The sequence below is a fragment of the Mustelus asterias genome, chromosome 20 (genome assembly GCF_964213995.1).
Source record: "Mustelus asterias chromosome 20, sMusAst1.hap1.1, whole genome shotgun sequence".
NCBI classification, from domain to species: domain Eukaryota; kingdom Metazoa; phylum Chordata; class Chondrichthyes; order Carcharhiniformes; family Triakidae; genus Mustelus; species Mustelus asterias.
The window spans coordinates 73757231-73780877 of NC_135820.1; the positions used below are offsets into that span (position 1 = coordinate 73757231).

The window sequence follows — 23647 nt, forward strand, 5'->3', positions numbered from 1 at the left end:
AGCACCCAGAGGAAACCCACGCAGACACGGGGAGAACATGCAAACTCCACACAGACAGTGACCCAAGGCAGGAATTGAACCCGGGTCCCTGGCGTTGTGAGGCAGCAGTGCTAACCACTGTGCCACCGTGCCACCAAATTCTGAGGAGAAATCCAAAAACGCTAACTTGGGTTCAGAGCGAATTGTGGATTTGACCACAACCAATCTGTGTGCTTTAAAAAAGGGTTTTGTGTGTTAGAGATCATTATAGCTTCACATGTACGTTGTCATCTGTGTTGATCTAAAAACCTGTGTGTATTTATTCACTTAAAGGGGCAGTCATGGGAAGATTGTATTATAATCCAATTTTTCCTTGTTCAATAGATGTTTTTTTCCTGTTGTTAAAACTAATTAGCGGTCGCGTGACTCGGCTATTCCATGTTTGATTAAAAAATGTAAAGGTTTAGGTCTTTTGACTCAGCGTTCCATTTTGAGATGTCCCCGTCCAGTTAGAACGTCAATTGGGACCATTGGACTTGGGAGTTGTACCGAGCGTTGGTTAGGCCACAGCTGCAGTACTGTGTGCAGTTCTGGTCACCTCACTATAGGAAGCATGTGATTGCATTGGAGAGGTTGCAGAGAAGATTCACCAGGATGTTGCCTGGGAGGAAAAGTTTGAGCTATAAATAGAAACTAGATAAGCTTGGATTGTTTTCTTTAGATGTGGAGATGCTGGCGTTGGACTGGGGTAAACACAGTAAGAAGTTTAACTCACCTGAAGAAGGGGCTTAAGGCTCCGAAAGCTTGTGTGGCTTTTACTACCAAATAAACCTGTTGGACTTTAACCTGGTGTTGTTTCCTTTAGAGCAGAGAAGGCTGAGGGGTGGGGGGGGCATGATTGAGGTGTGTAAGATAATGAAGGGTACGGACAGGGTGATTAGGAAGCAGCTGTTCCCCTTGGTTGAGGGGATCAATCACGAGGGGACAGAGTTTTGGGGTGAGGGGCAGAAGATTCAGAGGAGATTTGAGGAAACATCTTTTCACTCAGAGGGTGGTGGAAATTACAGTGACTGCTTGGGAAGGTTGTGGAGGCTGGGAACCTTACAATCTTTGTGAAGTATTTAGATGAGCACTTGAAATATCATAGCATTCAAGGATATGAGAACAAGTGCTGGAAAATGGTATTTGTGTGACTTTGGTCATTGTCAGTGCTGACTTGATGGGCTGAAGGGCCTTTTCTGTGCTGCAGGATTCTCTGACAGTTTCGAACCTGGTCAAATGGTCAGGAAACAGACCACATGTGGCCATGACTAACGGGCAGTGGTATAGAGCCAGGCCCCATAGCCACACAGCTAGGTGGTTGCCGGCGTAACCTACTACAGGTATCTGAACCAGTGCCAACCACCACATAACCCAAGCATTCAACCTACAGTCCAGGCCACCTGCACCAATGCAAATGGAGACTTCTCCAGGGGCCAACACAGCAAGCCCCGCGGCCACTGGGTCATCCGACAGGATGCCTGATGCCACCCACAATGAGGACACCAACTTGAGAGCATCTCCAGCCCAGCTAACTGGCACAATCCCATGCTCAGGGTGCATGAGTAAACCAAATAGAAGGTTCAATAACTATGTGATGAACTAATCTGCAAATGGACTTTGTTTTTGAAAAGGGAGGAGGTGGGGTTGCGGAGGTGGGGTTGTGGGGGGGAGGGGGTGGGGGGGGGAGGAGACGTGTTGGGCTATGCACCTGCTGTGCCAGCCCAATCCGTGTTTTGCACATTGTAAATAATAAGTTGTTAGTCCTGTTCAACTTGATATGTTATAAATAGTTTACACCTTTGTGACTGTTCTCTTACACTGTTACTCCTCAATCCTACAGGTTGTCCCAACTTAACTGGGGAAGATTCTGGGTGGTCACGTGGTCTGGGATGACACCGGTACAAAAGGCGCCACATTTCGGGAGTGTGGGAGTTCTCCCCCGGCGTGTGGGCAGACACACAGCCTGTAAGAGCTGTTCACTATTATTAATACACCTTTATTCTTATTAGTCCCTGGTCACCCTATAGATAGTTACATTGGTATGATGGGTATAGAGGGATGTGGGCCAAATGCGGGCAATTGGGACTAGCTTAGGAGTTTAAAAAAAAAAAGGGCGGCATGGACAAGTTGGGCCGAAGGGCCTGTTTCATTGCTGTCAACTCGATGACTCTATGACATCAGTTATTGCAATCCAATTCTTCCGTAACTAACCATTCAGCGATTCTATCCTGTAATTCGATGGAAGTTTGATCAGTTCATGATCTGGAGTGCACTGTCTGACTAGTACATTCAACAATAACTGTCACAACAAAATCAGAAGGGGGAATATTTTGCAGGAATATGTTGAAAGGACAGAGACGCGGGATTGGTTGGATAGTTCTAACTAATGGTTAACTTCTGTGGGTGGCACAGTGGTTAGCACTGCTGCCTCACAGCGCCAGGGCCCCGGGTTCGATTCCCAGCTTGGGTCACTGTCTGTGTGGAGTTTGCACGTTCTCGCCGTGTCTGCGTGGGTTTCCTCCGGGTGCTCCGGTTTCCTCCCACATTCTGAAAGACGTGCTGGTTAGGGTGCATTGACCCGAACAGGTGCCAGAATATGGCGACTAGGGGAATTTCACAGTAACTTCATTGCGGTGTTAATGTAACTCTTACTTGTGACTAATAAATAAACTTTACTGTTTAAACTTTCTGTGTGGTACCATTCTATAAAATAGTTTACAACAACTTGAAATTCACTAGCACCTTCATTGCTGTAAAACGTCTCAAGGGATTTCACAAGTGCTACACTGACTAAAATTTGACACTCAAGGTGATATTCAGACAGGTAACCAAAATCTCAGTCAAAAAGGTAGATTTACACAGAAACTAGATGGGGGCAAAAAAATAGAAATATACCTGCATAGGATCGGATAAAGTAAAGTGAGAAGAGGCGCGTGTGGAGCATTAATACCAGCAGGAACCTGTTGTGCCGAATGGCCTCTTCCTTTACTGTAAATTCTCTGCAACAATTGTAGGGCGGGATCGGATTTGATTGACAGCGAGAATGGATACAATTAACCAATGAGCAGGGAGGGGCAGGCCCATTCCTGGGATAAATTGGAACTGGCAAGCTCAGAGAAGATCGAGAGCTGTCAGAGAGAGATCGAGAGCTGTCAGAGAGAGAGAGCGCTGTCAGAGAGAGAGAGAGCGCTATCCGAGAGAGAGAGAGAGAGACCGAGCGAGCTGTCAGAGAGAGAGAGAAAGAGAGCTGTCAGAGAGAGTGACAGAAAGTGAGAAAGTGTGAGAGAGAGAGTGTCACAGAGAGATCAGAGAAGAGAGTGAGAAAGAGTGTGTGAGAGAGAGACTGATAGAGGAAAGAGAGAGTGAGAGACAGAGAAGTCAGAGGAGGGAGTGAGTTAGAAAGAGAGAGCTGTCAGAAGACAGTGAGAGTGACAGAGTGAGAAAGTGTCAGAGAGACTGTGTGACAGAGAGGTCAGAGGAGAGAGTGAGAAAGAGAGACAGAGGAGAGAAAGAGAGAGTGCGTGGAAGAGGAGAAAGAGAGTGAGTGACAGATAGCTGTCAGAGGAGAGAGAGAGACAGAGAGAGGTCAGAGGAGAGAGTGAGTGAGAAGGAGCTCTCAGAGGAGAGAGAGGGTAACAGAGGAGAGACAGAGTGAAAGAGAGAGCAGTCAGAGGAGGAAGTGAGAGAGAGAGTTCATCGTCTTCACAGAGCAGCGGATCCAGCATCCAATTACCCAGGACTCTGGTGTGGAGGAAGTTTTTGGTGGAAAGAGTTTGTGAAGTTGTGCCGAGGCAAGTAGAGAATGATAGAATGTTGCAACAAAAAAGGAGGCCATTCGGTCCATCACTTCTGTGCCGGCTCTTTGAGAGAGCTCTCAAATTAACCCCATTGCCTTGCTCGTTCCCCCAGAATCTTGCAAATTTACTCGCTACATTTGCTTAAAGCAAAATGCGTGAAGATGGGGACAACTCTGAGATGTAATGAATCCCATTGCTATTTCATTTTGGCCACATGCAAATCACAGATTGCGTTCTATTGATCTTTATAAACCTTGTTTCAGGAACGAGTCTGAAGTGTGCGAGAGATGTTCTTGGATCATTCTTGGAGTCCTGAATAATTTTAATTTCTTTATAGATGGTCCAAATCTGAATTCTCAATGCACTTAGCTTGTTTAATGTTTTAAATTCTTTGCATGGGATGTGGATGTCACTGTCTAGACCAGCAGTGTCCTTGAGAAGGTGGTGGTGAGCTGCCTTCTTGAACTGTTCCAGTCTCTGAGGTGTAGGTACACCCACTGTGCTGTTAGGGGTGGAGTTCCAGGATTTTGACCCAGTGACAGTGAAAGAACTGTGATATATTCCCAATAAGAAGTCTCACAACACCAGGTTAAAGTCCAACAGGTTTATTTGGTAGCAAATACCATAAGCTTTTGGAGCACTGCTCCTTCGTCAGATGGAGTGGAAATGTGCTCTCAAACAGTGCACTGTTTGAGAGCACATTTCCAGCTTGTGGCTTTTGCTACCAAATAAACCTGTTGGACTTTAACCTGGTGTTGTTAAACTTCTTATTGTAGATGGTGGACAGGCTTTGGGGATTCAAGAAGTGGATTCAAGAAGCTCACTGTGGAACCCCCAGCCTACAATTTGCATTTATAGCCACAGCTAATAGTGTTAGTAACACAATAAATGTACTTTGTATGTTTTGGACTCTTTACTTGGGTAGTACCATTGTGTGACACATTGAATTCTTCTCTTTGGCTCCTCCCACACTGAAATCCTGTAACTCCAAGCAGGTGTCTCTACCTGTTTAATTCTATTTTCATTCAAATAATTTCAGAGGATTGTGAGATTAACTGACCACGATACACAAGACTGGATTGTTACGAGGTAACCATGTAATGTAAATGTATGTCAACACATATGTATATGTAAATATACAGAAACCAGAAGAAAATCAAGGTAAAATTTCCATGGACCTTTACTGGATCAGACCTGGATTAGTGTGAACTGTTCTGGTCTCCCTAATATATAAGTGACATTGAGGCAATTGAGAAGCTTCAAAACTGATTACACATCGTGAGGAAAGATTGAACAAGCTGTGGCCTTTGATGGAGGGGGGAGTTCAGTCTACATCTTGACCCTTTTTTAGTTTTTGTTTCCTTGGTTTGTGCCAATACAACTCTTCCCTCCCCCACCTGTCACTTGTTTTTCAGTTTTGCTTCCACCGAGCACAGACGTTTGCTCTCTGATGCGCTATCAATTAGGCAAAAGACTACTTGTGTGCCAATACAACTGTAGGCTTTTATTCATTACAGAACCAGGAGCACATCCCAACAGATAACTGACCCGAACTGAACAAGGGGGAGGAAACAGCCACCTTTATACTAGGTGACAAGGGGAGGAGCCGGCAGGGGATGTGTCCAGGCATGACAAACACACAACGGTGGTCCAGGCAGGACAAAGGCACAACTGAAGTCCACCACACTCCCCTATTAGCACATTCTGCTATCTTACCTTCACGTCACTATCAGAAGTTTCTTTCAATCCTTAATGCTACAATTAACACTCCATTTGTCTTGTGCCCATTACACTTTTGTCAATCTCTCCTTAACTCTGACCTATCCCTGACCTTCTATTCTGCCTGACCTCCTCCACCCTGTTCTCCAACTACATAATTCATCGCATTTCTATTCCTCTTCAATTCTGCAGAAGAGTCATATTGGACTCAAAATATTAACTCTGTTTCACTCTCCGCAGATGCTGAGTTTATCCACCATTTTCTGTTTCTTATTCCAGAGCTCCAGCATCTGCAGTACTTTGCTTTTAGCCCTTTATAAGTGGCGGGAAGGTATTGATTCCGGGATTACTGATCCCATTCCTTTGCTATCTGATTTTTGGGAGTGCCTTTAAAGGGTACGGGCCGGCTCCTATTGGTATGATTTCTGCTTCAATCACAAATGCTATAGGACCCTCCGGAAAAATAAAAAATGTTTCTCGTGTTCGCAATGATCTCTTCCATTTACTGTTCTATTTTTATCTCTTCAGGCGAGGTAAATAAATATATTTTCTACCTCTCCTCTACTGTTCCTTCATGGTTCGAATCACCCATGTGAAAGCGTAGTGTAACATAAACAAGCCCAATCCTGTATGCCTCTATTTGCATTCCCAAAGGCGAACTCCCTGTGGGCATGATTTCATTTCAAAACTGAACTTGGTTTGTTTGTTCTTTCTTTGGTTCAGTATGTGCTGTCCTTTATTGTATTTGTTTGTGCAACTCTAACCGGGTGATCAGGCAGAGTTTCTCATTTTCCCTCTATATTTTAGGGGAATTTTTGATTTGATTTGGTTTATTATTGTCACATGTATTAAGATACAGTGAAAAGTATTGTTTCTTGCGCGCTATACAGACAAAGCATACCGTTCATAGAGAAGGAAACGAGAGAGTGCAGAATGTAATGTTACAGCCATAGCGAGGGTGTAGAGAAATATCAACTTAATGCGAGGTAGGTCCATTCAAAAGTCTGACAGCAGCAGGGAAGAAGCTGTTCTTGAGTTGGTTGGTTGGTACGTGACCTCAGACTTTTGTATCTTTTTCCCGACAGAAGGTGGAAGACAGAATGTTTGGGGTGCGTGGGGTCCTTGATTATGCTGGCTGCTTTGCCGAGACAGCGGGAAGTGTAGACGGAGTCAATGGATGAGAGGCTGGTTTGTGTGATGCATTGGGCTACATTCACGATCTTTTGTAGTTCCTTACGGTCTTGGGCAGAGCAGGAGCCATACCAAGCTGTGATACAACCAGAAAGAATGCTTTCTATGGTGCATCTGTAAAAGTTGGTGAGAGTTGTAGCTGAGATGCCAAATTTCCTTAGTCTTCTGAGGAAGTAGAGGCGTTGGTGGGCTTTCTTAACTATAGTATTGGCATGGGGAGCGGGCGGGCGGGGGGGGGGGGGCGAGGGGGGGTGGAAAACCAGGACAGGTTGTTGGTGATCTGAACACTTAAAAACTTGAAGCTCTCGACCCTTTCTACTTCGTCCCCGTTAATGTAGACAGGAGCATGTTCTCCTTTACGTTTCCTGAAGTCGATGACAATCTCCTTTGTTTTGTTGACGTTGAGGGAGAGATTATTGTTGCCGCACCAGTTCACCAGATTCTCTATCTCATTCCTGTACTCTGTCTCGTCATTGTTTGAGATCCGACCCACTACAGTGGTGTCGTCAGCAAACTTGAAAATCGAATTGGAGGGGAATTTGGCCACACAGTCATAGGTGTATAAGGAGTATAGTAGGGGGCTGAGGACACAGCCTTGTGGGGCACTGATGTTGAGGATGATCGTGGAGGAGGTGTTGTTGCCTATCCTTACTGATTGTATTGAATTTTATATTTCTCAACATATTTATAAAAGGGAGATCGGTGATTTGGCAGGTGGAGCAGATATTACATTTATTCTAATATAATAAATTTTAAATTGCGAGACCTGACTTCATATTACTGAAAATTATTACTTTTTTATTCTTTCACAGGATGTGGGCATTGCTGGCACGACCAGCATTTATTGCCCATTGCTATTTGCCTCTGAGATGGTGGTGGGGCAGTTCTTGAGGTGTAGGTACACCCACAGTGCTGTTAGGGTTGGAGTTCCAGGATTTTGACCCAGTGACAGTAAGGAACGGTGATATATTTCCAAATCAGTATGGTGTGTGGCTTGGAGGGAAACTTTCAAGTGGTGATGTTCCCATGCATTCACCACTCTTGTCCGTCTAGATGGTAGAGATTGTGGGTTTGGAAAGTTTTCTTGAAGGAGCTGTTCTTCTTTCACTGTTGCTGATGCTACCTTTGAACCTCGAAGACAACAAGATTTCGAACAGTCAATTCAAATTTAGATTTAGACTTTTCCTTTTTCCTAATTTTAACAGAGCAGAAATAGAACAATAGACTGGCAATAATAAGAAATTGCAATCTTATACCAAATAATAATAAAAGGAATTATAGTTGATCATATCTCAGCAGATATCACACGTTCTCAGCACATTCCCACAGACATCTCAAAGAGATGAGATATCCCTGTAGACAACTTTAAATCTCATTGTGCTGTTTGCTTTCTTACAGTAACAAAAATTACCTTTTGTGAAAGCCTGTGTTACTGCCAGGGTCAATAAATGATTGCAGAATAACAGCTTTCACTGCAAGCTTAGAGTCATTTAATTCCTGCAATGCCAAATCGCTCTAAATACCCGCAATGTTTTTACACAGACTCCCATTTCCCCGTCATCTAGATGTATGGAAGATAGCGCTTTTAATAGAGAAGCTCATTTCTGGACAGGGGTGAGGGATGAATGAGATTCCTTTCAGCCGTTACCTCTTTCCATTCAGTCTGTCTAGGGCGTAACCCACTTTGATGAAACAGGCTCAAGGGGTTGAATGGCCTCCCTCTATGAAGAGATGCAAGTTCAATATTCAGTCTCTCGTGGCTGTGATGATTTGTAACACAGTGAGCCGAGATTTTACTCCCATTGCCTCCTGTCGGTCACTTGGGGGAGTGTATTTTGAGGGTTGGGGAGAAGGAAAGGGAAAGTAGACAGTGTTTGTGGCCAGTTTACTCAATTCCAAATGGGTGTTGTGTAGGACACATCTTGCCAAATATCAGCCTCTCTTTTTTCATGAGCGAGAGTTGGTTATGAGCTGACATCTGAAGTTCCTGCTTTGTTTTCTTCTTTCCAGCATTCGTGGAGAACAATCAGAATGGTCCCTGTCACAAAGGTAGGAGAATACAGGAGAAGGGGAAACTGTATAATCTCTCGGTAACAATCATCAATCACTCTCTCTGACTCACAGCAATGTTGAGATGTTGTTGAGAGGTTACCAGTTGGAAAAAAACAATAAATGATGGAGGGGGAGGTGGAGATGAATTTAGAAACTATTACACTGCATCTTTCTGTTGCTCTGCTCAGTAGAGGAAGAAGGTGGTCCAATGATTTCATGATCTGTGTCTGCACATTGCCAATTACGTGGTGATCACCTGTGTGGTTTGATACACTGAAAGTTGAGACAAAGGTGAATAAGACCAGAAATAACAAGCCATCCACTGGGATTCATTTGTGGTTGAATTGAAAAACAAGGAAGTCAGATTAAACTTGCATCAAACCTTGGCGGGAGCCCACTTAATGTATCGTGTGCATTTTCAATTTACAAAAGAGATGTAGAGACATTGGTGAAGATGCAGAAATGATTTACAAGGAAGATCCCAGAACTGAGACGTTATACCTATCAGGAAAGATTGAAGAGGCGGGAGCTATTTTTTGGATAGAAAAATTAGAGTTGGGAGGTGACCTAATAGAAGTCTTTAAAAGTATGAAATGATTCGATAGAAAGTTGTTTCCACTTATATGAGATCCAAAAACAAAGAGTCATGAGATAAGACTGTCACTACTAAATCCAGTCGAAGATTCAGAAGAAAATTAATATACCAAAGAATTTGAAATATTCCACTGAGAGGACAAGTAGCTTGGATGCCTTTAAGGAGAAACTAATAGTACATGAGGGAGCAGGGAATAGAAGGTTATACTAACAGAGTTAGAGGAAAAGGAGTGGGTAGCTCTTACCTGGAACATAAAAACAGCACTGGTCAGTTAGGCCAAATGACCCGAGTTCTTGATTCGATGTAACTCAGAAAAGTTTTATTGTTGTACGGAGTTGAGAGTAGGTGTGTAGCAATAATTTCATCATTGAGTGCTTGCAAATTACTTATTAATTATGATAAACAGGGTCAGAAATGTAATGAACGTATGCACATTAGTAACGCTGTCATGTGATATGGGAAGAAACCTTTCCATTTTTCTGCAGGTTTTCAATGACCCAATCCATGGACACATTGAGATGCATCCACTTCTTGTCCAGATCATTGATACACCACAGTTCCAGCGACTTCGCTTCATCAAGCAGCTCGGTGGAGCTTACTTTGTGTATCCTGGGGCTTCACACAACAGGTTTGAACACTCCATAGGGTAAGCATCTGCAAAGGAATTCTGAACATTTAATTTTGGAAGCAGATTGAGAATATTTGATCAACTTGGCATGTTAACTTTGCATTTCTCTTTCCACAAATACTGCTCGATTTGCTGAGAATTTCCAGCATTTCCTGTTTGTCAGGCTTATATTGCCTTATGTTCCTTGGTGTCAAATTTTGCTTTACAAAGTTCCTGTGAGGTATCTTGGGCTTTTCTGTTATGTTAAAGATGATAAAGAAGCTTTTATCACATTGTTGTTTGTGAGATTTTGCTTTGCACAAATTGGTTGTTTCCCACATTCCAACAATTAAGATTCCTCAAATGTAATTATTAGCTGTGAAGCGATTCGGAACATGGAGAATATGTGAAAGATTTTCTTCCCTAAAGGACATTACTCTTAGTCTCTCACCTGAACTGGTTCACATCCCTCCCTCCCTATAACACCTTTACTTAGCTTGCCTCACACCTTTCTCCATACCTCTCGCACCTCACCAACTCTCTCTTTCACATTCCCAACATTTCTCTCAATTGGTTTGCATTATTTCTATTTTCTATGTATGTTTCCATATTAGGTATACCTCTTTGGGCTAAAAGGATCAAGAGATATAGGAAGAAGGTAGGATCAGGGGGAATTTGATGATGATAAGCCGTGATCACAATGAACGGCAAAGTAGATTCGAAGGGCTGAATGGCCTACTCCTGCTTCTATCTTCTATGTATGTTTCTTACATTTTACTCTCGCTCACATTCACTCTCTTGTGTGGACCACCTGACATTTCCCATTGCCTCTTGTTATGAACCTTGTACCTCAAAACACACAAGGTTAACTTTGAACACTGGTTAATAGTGATGTATGAGTTTTTTTGATATCGTGTGAGGAATGACATTAAACCAGTCAAGAAATAATAGTCGTCATGTGAACAATCAATAAAGAATATTTAGTAACTTAAATGAAAAATGCAAGCACACATGACAAGAAGGACTATAATACTCTACAACAATTAAGGATATTGATGGCGATACACACATAATGTTACATGAAACTATCCCTTGGTCCCCAAAACTATCTATATTTTACCTGAACTCTGAGACACCCTTTTTCCCAAACAACATCCAATATTAAGTAGCTCTATGAGGTAAATCTAGTAAATAATTACCACAACCAGGGTAAAGTAGACATGTCTGACAAATGGTCCTCTGGTTCAGAGAAGGCAGAAAATGCTACTTCTCTTGGGAGACTATAGCTGCAACTTGCTGCAGTTCTGATGTTGGCCGTCCCTCTCCCTTGTCTTCTTGTTTCCCCTCAGTTAGGGTTCTACAGCTATGCCATTTCTTTCCATTTGATTTTATACCCCTGAGGAGGCGGCTTTGCACAGATATGTGTCAATTTCCTTAACTTCCCACTTTGAAGTTACCACTTATATAGTCTCACTGTTTTCACTAGACACATTTGAAATACCTATTTTCCACTGATAGGCTAATTCGCATCTCATCATTTCTCCAGCTGTCCGCCTCAAATCAACACCCTGCTTTGACTTTGTTTTTTAATCTTAATTTTCCCCAATTCTTAACGCACTCTCAAACATTCTTCACTATCATTTTGACCTGTCTAATCCCTCTCTTACTGTGACTCTCAGTCACTCTCTTATCTGCCCTGCATTACCTCTCCCCTTGTCTTCTTGCCTCTCATTTTACTTCACAGTAGTAGCCTATAACCTGTTAAATCCATCTGAAAAGGCAAGTGAGCCCTCACAGTAAATCCCAGATGAGCAATGGCACCTCTAACAGTGCAACACTTGCTCAGGATTGGAATTCAGATTTTTGTGTACAGGTCCATGGATTGGGACTTGAACCTACAACCTTCCAGGGCATTTTCACAGTAATTCATTGCGGTGATAATGTAAGCCTACTTGTGACATTAATAAATGAACTTAAAACTGCCTCAGACATGAGAGTGCTACTCACTAAGCCACGTTTGATACAGATGCATAGCTACACCATGGAAGTGGGGATCTGGAACTCACTGCATGAAAGAGTGGTCAAGACAGAAAACCTCATCACACTTAAAAAAAAAAACTTGGATATGCAATTGAAGTGCTGCGTACCTACCACGGGACTATGGACTGAGAGCTGGAAAGTGGGAATTAGCTAGTAGCTCTTTTTTGGCCAACAGACATGATGGACTGAATGGCCTACTTGTGTGCTGCCAATGGTCTATGTTTCTACATTTTGCAAGAAATTAGGTGAAGAAAATTTGGAGCTGTCCATTACTAGATGATACTGACTGGTAAAATAAATGGGTGTTTACTGTATTTGGACCTCCATGACAATTGATGTATCAAGAATTGTGCGCCCTTGTCTAAATTCTCTGTTTTGCCCGGCAGTGTGGCATACCTGGCAGGCCAGTTGGTAAAAGGTCTGAAAGAGCGGCAACCTGAACTAGGGATTGACAAACGGGATGTGCTATGTGTGCAGATTGCAGGACTTTGTCATGACCTGGGTGAGTAAGCAGATCTGAAGGAGCTGGTAGAGCACAATGTTTTATTCAAATCTGTTCCTGGGGTGTGGACATTGCTGGTAAGGGCAGCATTCGCTGCTATCCAGATGGTGGGGGTGAGCTGTCTTCTTGAGCCATTGCAGTTCACGTTGGGTAGGTTCACTCTCAGTATCTTCTGTAATGGTTTGATACAATTGTGTGGTTTACAGATTGATAGGTTCCAGGTTTGATCCTCAGTCTTGCTTAACAAGGGTTACAGCTGGAGGCTTCAGTGTGCTTGAACAAAATTCATATCGGCCTTTTGGCTAAGATCAAGCGTAGAATCAAACGTGCAGTCAGGTGTAATGCTTGTTCTTGTCAGCTTGTATCTAGTCTGTCTCTTTTGTGTGGACCAGGAATTGGATTCAATTTGAATTTGAATTGCTTTTTGGAGCAAGCTCGGAGGTGGATTGAGGGATTGCCCTGTCCACTCTGAACATTGACCTTGTAACTCTGAGGAAGGAATACATTTTTAAAAAAATTGTCCAGGGTTTATGACTGATATCCAGACTATTAGCAGAACATTCACCACTCAAATGAGAGGATTGGACTCAATTTTCTCCAATGCCAAATATTCTGCCAGGATTGACTGTAATGTCTCATACATGAAGAATGGCCACAAGTGTGAAGTTATTGTGGGTCACTGGTTCCTTTGATGTCCCAGTAAGAATTCGGAAATTAAGAGGGCGAATGGAAGTAGAACCATCCCCTTCCCATCACTAGTTGGATGGACGTTCCAATCTACACTCAGGCCTCAATTTTGCTCCTGAGTCAGGAGTGGGGACAATTCCCAGCTCTGTAAACTCAACCCAGAAGAAAGTGCCCTGGAAGTCTGGATTATCATTCCAGGTGGGGTGCGGTTTTGATAGGGGCTGATCCAGGGTGAGTTCAGAGGTTGCCAGATGTGAAGGTGGACTGGCGGAAGGCTTGTCTCAGTGCTCCAGCAGCGGGTCAAAGTTAAAAAATAAATAAACCATAAAACAGCCCTTCACCTCCAAATTCCCCCGTCCTCACTGGCAGCAGCTGCAGGGCATAAATGAATGGAAAATCTGGTCCTTATCTCTCCAAACAGGGTATCCTATCTCTCCAAAGAGCTCCATGAGCTTTAGATCTTCTCCTAAAGAGCACAAGTCATGTTCTGGACATCCGACTAATGGAAATCAGATCCTTTTGAGGCAGTGGCATTTTAACATGTGCAGTTGCCTCTGCGAACCATGGATCTGTATATTAGAACTTGCCCTCAATTGCACAATTTGCCCACTGCCAAAATGGTGGATGCCTTGTTTGTCTGCAGGACTTCCAGATTCCAACCTCTGGAGCCATTTTCATAATGGCGAACAGACTCTCCACGACTACAAAAATGCAGGCCTTGGGTCAGCCCCTTACTTCGATCCCATGATGGGGAACATTCAGCCCCGGTACAACAGGCAATCAACTATAGTTTTTTCACAATGTCACTTTAAATGCCAAGGATGGTATGGCCACTCCATTCAAACATTCTCTGTGAGAAATTCACAGTAGGAGGAACATTATTAACCATTTGATTAGTATCAAACCCTCAATGCAGCAAAGGGTTTTGCCCTCCCACTTTGCTATGCATGATGCAAGGAATTGGATGCTGGCTTACTCTTTCATTTGGTTCTGAAAGTTGGGTATTGAGACAGGAGAATTCACCCGCAGTTGCACAAATACAGTGGAATTAAGTCTCTTTATTTACCTCACCATCCAAAAAGCATGAAGTGTGAAAAGTGTGCAGTTGGAAGAATTGAAGTAGAAATGAAGTTCAAATTTGGATCTTCCACTTAGCAGTAGTAACATTGCGATAAAACAAGGACTAAATCAGCATAACCTTTAGCCAAGGAAGTACATCAGAATATTAACTTTTGAAGTTTAATGAGGTATCATATATTTAACTTCCTAAACTATCAGCCTTGATGCATACAGCAGATGTAACATATTTCTTTTTCACAGGTCACGGGCCATTTTCACACTTGTTTGATGGAGCATTTATCCCACGTACTCGACCAGGGAAAAACTGGAAGGTAACACTACCTGTAGATTCTGAGTAATGCTGACTGTTACAAAAAACAATGACATGAACTCTAGGCCATTATCATATCAATGGGGAAGATCTTCGTGGAACTCATTGGGAATTAGATTATTCATTCAAAGTCCTGCTGCCTGTTTATCAAATCATAAATCTGGTTCACCCTTCACCCCGAGCTTGCCCAGCAACACGTCAGTTTTAAAATTCTCACCATTGTGTTCATATCCCTCCATATCCTCACCCCCTCCTATCTCTGTAATATACTCCAGCCCTGATTTGCTTCAAGATCCCTGTGCTCCTCCAATTCCTACCACATGCATATCCCCAATTTCCTTCACTCCCCCATTGGTGACCTTCAGGCGTTTGGATATTAGCTCCTGAGATCTCTCTCTAAACCTTTCCAATCTCTGTCTGTTTCTCCTTCTTTAAATTGCTCTTTACAACCAACTCATTGATCATTTGTGGCTCGATATTTGATGTTGTTTGGTAACACTACACAGCACCTTGGGACATTTTATTATGTTGAACGCTCAATATGAGTGCAAGATGTTGTGCGAGTTAAAATGTTTGATGCGAGTGGCAGGAAAAAGTAAGGAAAACATTGCAGCCCCGCTGAGCACTGAAATAAATCAGCAAAGTCCCACTGTCCCTTCACCAGATACCTTTTTATTTATAAGTTCTCTTATAGTTCATAGAGTGCAACAGGTTCTGGGCAGAATTTTATGAGATTTTTTCTGAGTGTCCAACTAGTCTGAAAATGGGAGAGTTCCAGATCCCTTTTTTTGGGCGAGTTTTCCGGCCCTATCTTACGCACTCTGTCCCTGAAATTTTGGGCTAGTCTGTTTCCTCCCCCCCCCCCCCCCCCCCCCCCCCCCAACTTCCCCCCCTCCCCAGCAGGACTTCATCCCAGGGGAAGCAATGCAAACGCAGCCTGGGAGGCTGTAGCCTTTTGTCTTAGTGCCCGGGCACTGTCCCGGAGAATTGTGAAGCAATGCCAGAAAAAAATGAACGACCAAATCCAGGCAGCAAAGGGGGAATGTTTAACCTCATCTCGCATCTTTCCTCTAAATGACCCCGGACCAACCATCTTCAGCACCCTGCATGCTTTCAGCCCCTGACCTCCAAGCAGCTCTCTCCTCCCCCCTCCCCAAGAGTATTGTTGTCGGGAAAAATCCCTTGTACCAGTGCATTCAAGGAAGTCGTGTCGCAAGGCAAGGTTCAAAGCGTTTTTCTTTATTGTACAATTACTGGGAACCCAGGGAGACCCCTGTAGCCTCTGTGGGCCCGATTTTACCAATTGCAGCCTAAGGGCGGGATCCGGGCATAATACGGATCCGCGCCCGGAATCCTCGCCCATACGCGTTTTGCCGGCTCCGGCCCGATCCGCGCAGTGGGCGGGGCTTAGCGCTGGCGGACCGATCGGAGCTCTGAACTGCGCATGCGCAGTTCGAAAAAAATCCGAAACAGAGCACCCGGGCGTGAAAGACAAAACAGCAGAGAGAGCAGAGAGGATGGACTTGGGAGAACCTTGCAAACTGCAAATAATGTAGCATCTTCTTTGTGCTGCCTAATTATCTATGAGAAATTATCTATGCCTGCCCAATCAGGAAATCTTTTCTCTGTATATAACCGGGAGTGCCAGAACTCTGGGCAATCTGGATACTGACGCAGGGCCCGATTTTACCAAAACTCCGGGTGCGAAATGGCGGTAAAGTTGGGCGTCGGGCCTATACCGCGATTTGCACCCGATTCCTCGCAGATCGCGGCTTTACCAACACCCGATTCGGGTGCGGGCCGGGCAGTCGACCAGCCCCTGCACATTCGGCGTGCCCGCAATTGCAACGGAACCCCGCAGCCCGGGCTTCCTGATGGGCCCGGTCTAGGTCCAATCTGATATACTGCCCAGGACATACAGGGCCTCGGTGACCTGCTTGACACGGGTGTGGACTGCAGACTGGGAGATGCCACCGACGTCTCCGCTTGGGCTCTGGAAGGAGCCGGTCGCGTAAAGGTTCAGGGCAGCCGTCAATCTGACAGCCACTGAGAGTGGGTGTCCCCCCCCCGCCCCCCCCCCCCGCCCCCCCCCACTCCCCCCTCCCCCCCCCACCCCTAGGCCCCAGGTCCTGCAGCAGGTCACATAGGTGTCGCACGGTCTCCTTACAGATTCGGACACGTCGGCGGCATACGGTGTCCGACATCTCCTTGAATGACACTCGTGCACGGAACTGCCGGGGTCTCTGCCCCCTCTTTCTCCGAAGCCCCCGCCCTGGGTGAATGGCGGCCACCTCCTGCCTCTGATGGTCGTCTCGCTCCGGTCCTGCAGGTGGTACGGCCCGGGCCCACAGTTCTTCCTCCAGTTCCTCCTCCTCGGCTCCAGCAGCAACCAAAAGAACGGCTAGATCGATTGGCTGCATCCCGTAAGCCATCTCGTTACTCTGAAAGGCGGGCGGTGGGGGGGGGGGGGGGGGGGGTGCGTGGTGGGGGGCGGGGGGGGGGGGTGGATTGGGGGGAGGCGGGGATGAACGAATGTTGGGGTCATGCAACACTGCTTGCCCCTAGCACATCGACAGTCACAGCCCCCCCATGCCCCCCCCGCCCCCCCAGCCACATGATCCACACAGTCACAGCCCTGGTAACATTGGAAGGCTGCAGCAGTGCTATCTGCACTGTGTGCACATCTTCAGCCTTCAGCCTGAAGTGAGCTGCGGTGCTAGGACCCAGCTGCACTGCAGGGCCCGAGGTCCGTGCTGCCACACTGACATCGGAGTTCATGCACAGCAACAGCCCCCCCTCCCCCCCACACACTCACAGAGATGCCACCGACCCGGGACAGTGGAATGGCCATGACTCAAGACACACGTAAGTACCGGGGAGCCTCCGATCGCAACGTGCCTACCGCCTCGCCAGCCCTCACTGAGGAAGCGCTGGCTTCCGACTCTTATTTACCAGGTCGTTAAAGACGCGGACGCGGATTGGGCCGCACGGTGGTAAAGTGGGATTTGGTGGTAGAGTTGGGCGCACGCTTCATTAAGTCTATTTAAATGGCCCGCGTCCGAATCGGGTGTCGGTAAAGCCGTGCAAAGCGCGGTATAGGCCTGACCCCCAACTTTACCGTGATTTCGCGCCCGAAAATGGGCGCCAAGTTTTGGTAAAATCGGGCCCTATGTCAGTACCAGATTGCCAAGAGCCCTGGCACTCCCAGTTATATACAGAGAAAAGATTCCCTGATTGGGCAGGCAATAATGAGCTCACAAGAGGCCAACCTCGATGTCCTCATTGAAGTAATTACACGCACACTCCACATTGATTGGCTCAACTGAACATGACTAAATTTTTAACAAACATTATGGGGCTAGAAATCTGTTTGCTTTGAGCGACAGTACAAAATTCCAACTGCCATTTGCCGTGTGCGATGCATCACATGCTTCCTGCATGACCTCTGCCGCACTGCTTGAGGAAAGGGAGCAAAGAGGTGAGTCCCCCTGTGAGCAATGAAAGATCTTGGATCAACACTAGCCTGATGTCACACAATCAAATAGCTGGTGTGACACCAAGATTCCACACCTGGGCAATGAATGTGCAGGCAACCTCTCAAACAAGAAACATGAAGCTAAAAAATTGGCTCTGCACTTGTAAGATCCAAGCACCCAAAATGTAGGTATGGTAATTTTTGCAAACATTTTCTACTGTGATTTTGCTAGACTGTTTTTAGAGATGTTAAAGTCAATTTATTAGTCACAAGTAAGGCTTACATTAACACTGCAATGAAGTTACTGTGAAATTCCCCTCGTCATCACAGTCAATGCTCCTAACCAGCATGTCTTGCAGAGTGTGGGAGGAAACCGGAGCATCTGGAGGAAACCCACGCAGACACGGGGAGAACGTGCAAATTCCACACAAAACAGTGACCCAAGCTGGGAATCGAACCCGGGTCCCTGGCGCTGTGAAGCAGCAGTGCTAACCACGGTGCCACCGTGCCGCCCCATGTTGTGGTGAGTTGGTGGATTTGCCAGAATGTTCCAGTATCCTCTCAGTGCCAGGGGACAGTGGGGAATGGGGACAGGGGAGGGAGACGAGGTGACGTACTTTTGGTCCATTCATTCCTTTGAACAGACGAGGGGACAGCACTGATATGAATTTTAAAATGGATTTCTTTTTTTAAACAGATAAAAGCAAAAAGATAAAACAACCTTGGAATTGGCTTTTACTGCCCGCCCCTGTACTGATCACACTGAATTCAGCTTGAACAGGATCTTGAAAACAAACTGCACAAACACACTGAAACCAAAACATATATCAACCCTTATCTCGTTATTGGAAATGTTATCCGCAAACTGTCTCTGTCTGGCAAACACAGGTCTTGCAGCTGCTGTTATCAAAAATGTGTTGTCTGCTGTGTATACTCCAGGAATGCAGTCGTTTTTTAGCTAACGCAGTATGCCTTCTGAGTTTTAAAATGTAGTCAATTTTTTAATATTAGCAGAGTTGCATAGGCAGAAATATCTTAAAATGAAGTCTTTGCATACACTGAAGCAAACAGAGCTAAGCATACATCGGATCTCACAGAGGCTGTAACCTTGTTCACCTCCCAATCTGTCTACCCCTCGGCCAATATGCACATAACTTGGGATATAGTCCAGAAATCATAACCTGTGAGGTCCTCTTTAATTTAGTCCTTAGCCTCTGGTACTCTACAACCGAGAGCTCTGTCGAAGACCTGTGTAGTTGGTCCCAACATGGGACCAATGATTGGATCGTCCTCCTCCCTCTGATTCAAGCTGATTCAGGGTGTCCCTCACATCGATGCCAGTTGGTTACACAGCGTGATGGACCTTTTGATTCTGCTTGTGAAGGATGCAATCTGAACCCAAATATTGTTGAATCTGCAAGATTCTCATTTTCCTCCTTCATTCAGCCGCCTGGTCCAAGGTGGTTTTGTTAGCATTTTGGCTGTCCTGTCAACAGTTATAGTCCTTATGCTGACAGGTAGCAAGTGTGTTGTGTCATTCGATAAGATCAGTTTCCGTGAACTTCATTTGTTCTTCATGGGAATAGATTGCTGAACTAATTTTTGTTCTTTATTTAATAGCACGAGAAAGCTTCATTGAAGATGTTTGATCACTTGCTGAAAAGCAATGGTCTGAAAGTTGCTTTCACAGAAAATGATCTAAATTCAGATGATATTATATTTATCAAGGAGCAGATCAATGGGGACCCATTAACTGAAGCAAGGGGCCAAAAGGTAAGTGACAACAACCAACCAATGAAAAGAGAAGGATGGCCTGGGCAAGTTAACTACTTTAAAAATAAGAATGTGTATCGAGGTTAGTTTTGTTTTGTGCACCAAATGATTCTGCTGCAGATATTCTTCACAAATACTGTTGTGGAAAGGCTTGGGTGATAAATGTAATTCATGGAATGGAGTCGTCCAGAATTGCAAGGCCATGGGTTCAATTCCTATTGTGTTGAGTTGGCAGATCAATCATTGGGATCAAGGGATTTGGGAGTGTGATGGTTTCTGGATTAATAATCCAGAAAACAAAAATTCAAATCTCACCATGGGAGGCTGAGAGTTTAAATTCAGTTCAATAAGAAATCTGGAAATAAAAATCTGGTGACGGAAAAGTGACAGTGAAGCTGTCAGAATGTTAGAAAAAGCCAACTGGTTTGTTAATGTTGTTTAGAGAGTCTTCTCCTTACCTAGTCTGGACCGATACTTGGCTTCAGTCAAACAGAGACATGGGTCACTCTTAACTGCCCTCTTAAGTGGTTTTGCCATGAATTGCTTGTTACAAGCTCACTTCCACTGCAGAAGGGAATATTAGTAAGAGGTTTAACAACACCAGGTTAAAGTCCAACAGGTTTATTTGGTAGCAAAAGCCACACAAGCTTTCGGAGCCTTAAGCCCCTTCTTCAGGTGAGTGGGAATTCTGTTCACAAACAGGGCATATAAAGACACAAACTCAATTTACATGAATAATGGTTGGAATGCGAATACTTACAGCTAATCAAGTCTTTAAGATACAAACAATGTGAGTGGAGAGAGCATCAAGACAGGCTAAAGAGATGTATATTGTCTCCAGACAGGACAGCCAGTGAGACTCTGCAGGTCCAGGCAAGCTGTGGGGATTACAAATAGTGTGACATGAACCCAATATCCCGGTTGAGGCCATCCTCATGTGTGCGGAACTTGGCTATCAGTTTCTGCTCAGCGACTCTGCACCGTCGTGTGTTGTGAAGGCCGCCTTGGAGAAGACTTACCCGAATATCAGAGGCCGAATGCCCGTGACCGCTGAAGTGCTCCCCAACAGGAAGAGAACAGTCTTGCCTGGTGATTGTCGAGCGGTGTTCATTCATCCATTGTCGTAGCGTCTGCATGGTTTCACCAATGTACCATGCCTCGGGACATCCTTTCCTGCAGCGTATCAGGTAGACAATGTTGGCTGAGTTGCAAGAGTATGTGCCGTGTACCTGGTGGATGGTGTTCTTATGTGAGATGATGGCATCTGTGTCGATGATCCGGCACATCTTGCAGAGGTTGCTGTGGCAGGGTTGTGTGGTGTCGTGGTCATTGTTCTCCTGAAGGCTGGGTAGTTTGCTGCGGACAATGGTCTGTTTGAGGTTGTGCGGTTGTTTGAAGGCAAGAAGTGGGGGTGTGGGGATGGCCTTGGCGAGATGTTCGTCTTCATCAATGACATGTTGAAGGCTCCGAAGGAGATGCCGTAGCTTCTCTGCTCCGGGGAAGTACTGGATGACGAAGGGTACTCTGTCCACCGTGTCCCGTGTTTGTCTTCTGAGGAGGTCGATGCGGTTTTTCGCTGTGGTGCGTCGGAACTGTTGATCGATGAGTCGAGCGCCATATCCTATTCTTATGAGGGTATCTTTCAGCGTCTGGAGGTGTCTGTTGCGATCCTCCTCATCCAAGCAGATCCTGTGTATACGGAGGAATATTAGCCTGATTTCAGCACCTATCTGCTTTCCAAAACTCTTGGTTGGAAGTATGCATGTGTGATGTTGGATAGAAACATAAGCAAGATTCAGTCTGATACTCTCTACGATTCAATAGTTTGCTGGTGTTCGTTGTCAAGTTGAAGGCTGCTTATTTGAGTGAGGGTATCTTGGGAACATGCCCCACTTATGTCAATAGTGTTAGGAGAGGAGATATAGGGGGAAAACTGGTTAACTTGGAGGACAAGAGTGCTGGTGATTGGTTTGTATGGTGTTGGTAGGTGTTGGCAATTCCTGGATGAGCTGCTGTGCTCCATCCTGACCCAGCAGGGTATGACAGAGCTCAACGACTGGGTGAGGTACCTCATTTCAGCTGCTCTTCTTCATAGCGAGGAGATTGAAGATAAGGAGAATGCGAAAGAAGAAACCAAGGCATGGTTCTCAATATTTACTCTGTCCTGTGAGTTCATTTTTGTATCTAACTTTGGTATCTTGTCTTTTCAGTGGCCATTCAGAGGCCGGTCCAGGGAGAAGGGCTTTCTGTATGAAATTGTTGCAAACAAGAGAAATGGGATTGATGTTGATAAGTGGGATTATTTTGCCAGGTAAGCCTGCTCTCTCAATCTCTCTGATCACTAAGTGATGAACACTGTCTCTCTAATCAATCTCAGAAGAATTCACCAGGTGCAATACAAAAGTTAACTGAAAGTAAGTTTCTGTGTTGTGGTATTCTGTATTGAAGGACCAGCCCCATACTGTAGCATCACACAACACTAAAGGAGGCCATTTAGACATCTGCTTGTGACATCTCGCCGAACATTTGTCCCATTTTCCTATTTCACATTTTCTTGAATTTATTTTAGAATATATCAAATATCATTTTGAAAATGATTACTGAACATCTTTCCTCCCACTCTTCCAGTCAATACATTCTGATCAGAACTCAGAGTAACAAAATGCTCCTGATCTGACATTCCCAACCATCTTTCTTAGATTAATTTAAATCTGTTCCCTTTACTTACTGACTTTCATACTAATGAATTATAGAATCATACAGTGCAGAAGAGGCCCTTCGGCCCATCGAGTCTGCACCGACACATTTATATCCTGTATAATTCATTTAAAATTATACCCATTAATACTTTTGTTCGAACCTTCTCTCTCCTCTTCCTGAAGGTGTTGTCTCTCACTGATATGCAGATTCAATAGGCAAGATGGTTCTCTAGCATTCACTCGAATGGTGTGTGTGAATGTTGGAAGGCTATTTGACCATATGGGGCATCACAGTTCATTTTGATGATGAACTCATTCCTTGAGTTCATGCGCAGTAGATGGGTGGGAAGGGAAATTTTGCTGCAACTGCTGTCTTGGCTGAGCTCAGCTAATTGAGGATGAATTAGTGAATCGCTGGGACAATCTGGTCTGCATGCCTTGTGCTACATGAGGCCTGGTTCTATACACCTGAATCTTGCTCTACACCTTTTCCCACTTCTCAGTAGAATGATATCAGGACTCAAAAGGTTTAATTATGAGGACAGATTGTACAAACTCTGTTTGTAGTATCTTAAGTTTAGAATATTGAGGGATAATAAAATGATACAATGGCTATGATAGATATCGTGGATCCAAGCCTCACTCCAAGGCTTGAGTACAAAAATCAAAGGGATGCTCGAGTGCATTCTTGAGGGAGTGCTGACTTTCAGATGGGAGTTTAAACTGATGTCCAAACTTTCCTCCAGGTGGATATAAAATATCTCGTTGCGCTATTTCGATGAAGAGCAGTGAATTTTTCCTTGGGCCCTGACCAAATTGATCCTTCAGTCAACATCAGAAACACAGATTACTTGGTCATGATCACATTGTTGTTTTGTGGGAGCTTGCTGTTCACAATTGGCTGCTGCGTTTCCTACATTACAACAGTAACTACACTTTGAAAGTACTTCACTGGCTGTAAATTACTTTGAAATGCCTTAAGGTCAGGAAAGACTGCATGTACATGCAAGTCTTTCTTTATACAGAGAAAATAACATCTCTGCTGCGCAAATCCAGTACTTGGCAGCATAATGGTAAATAGAATTAAGTCAACTAAATG

General features: G+C 44.7%; 1 protein-coding gene across 1 annotated transcript in view; it reads left to right on the top strand.

Moving 5' to 3' along the window:
- The first annotated feature begins 3712 nt into the window (after positions 1-3712).
- LOC144508637 (deoxynucleoside triphosphate triphosphohydrolase SAMHD1-like) overlaps positions 3713-23647 on the top strand; it is a 56070-nt gene continuing 36135 nt past the window's right edge. The window contains exons 1-7 of the mRNA XM_078236855.1: positions 3713-3812; positions 8739-8777; positions 9861-10021; positions 12409-12524; positions 14532-14602; positions 19697-19849; positions 22060-22160. Coding sequence (XP_078092981.1) covers positions 8760-8777; positions 9861-10021; positions 12409-12524; positions 14532-14602; positions 19697-19849; positions 22060-22160 — 620 coding nt within the window. The 5' untranslated portion in view covers positions 3713-3812; positions 8739-8759. The remainder of the gene's footprint in view (positions 3813-8738; positions 8778-9860; positions 10022-12408; positions 12525-14531; positions 14603-19696; positions 19850-22059; positions 22161-23647) is intronic.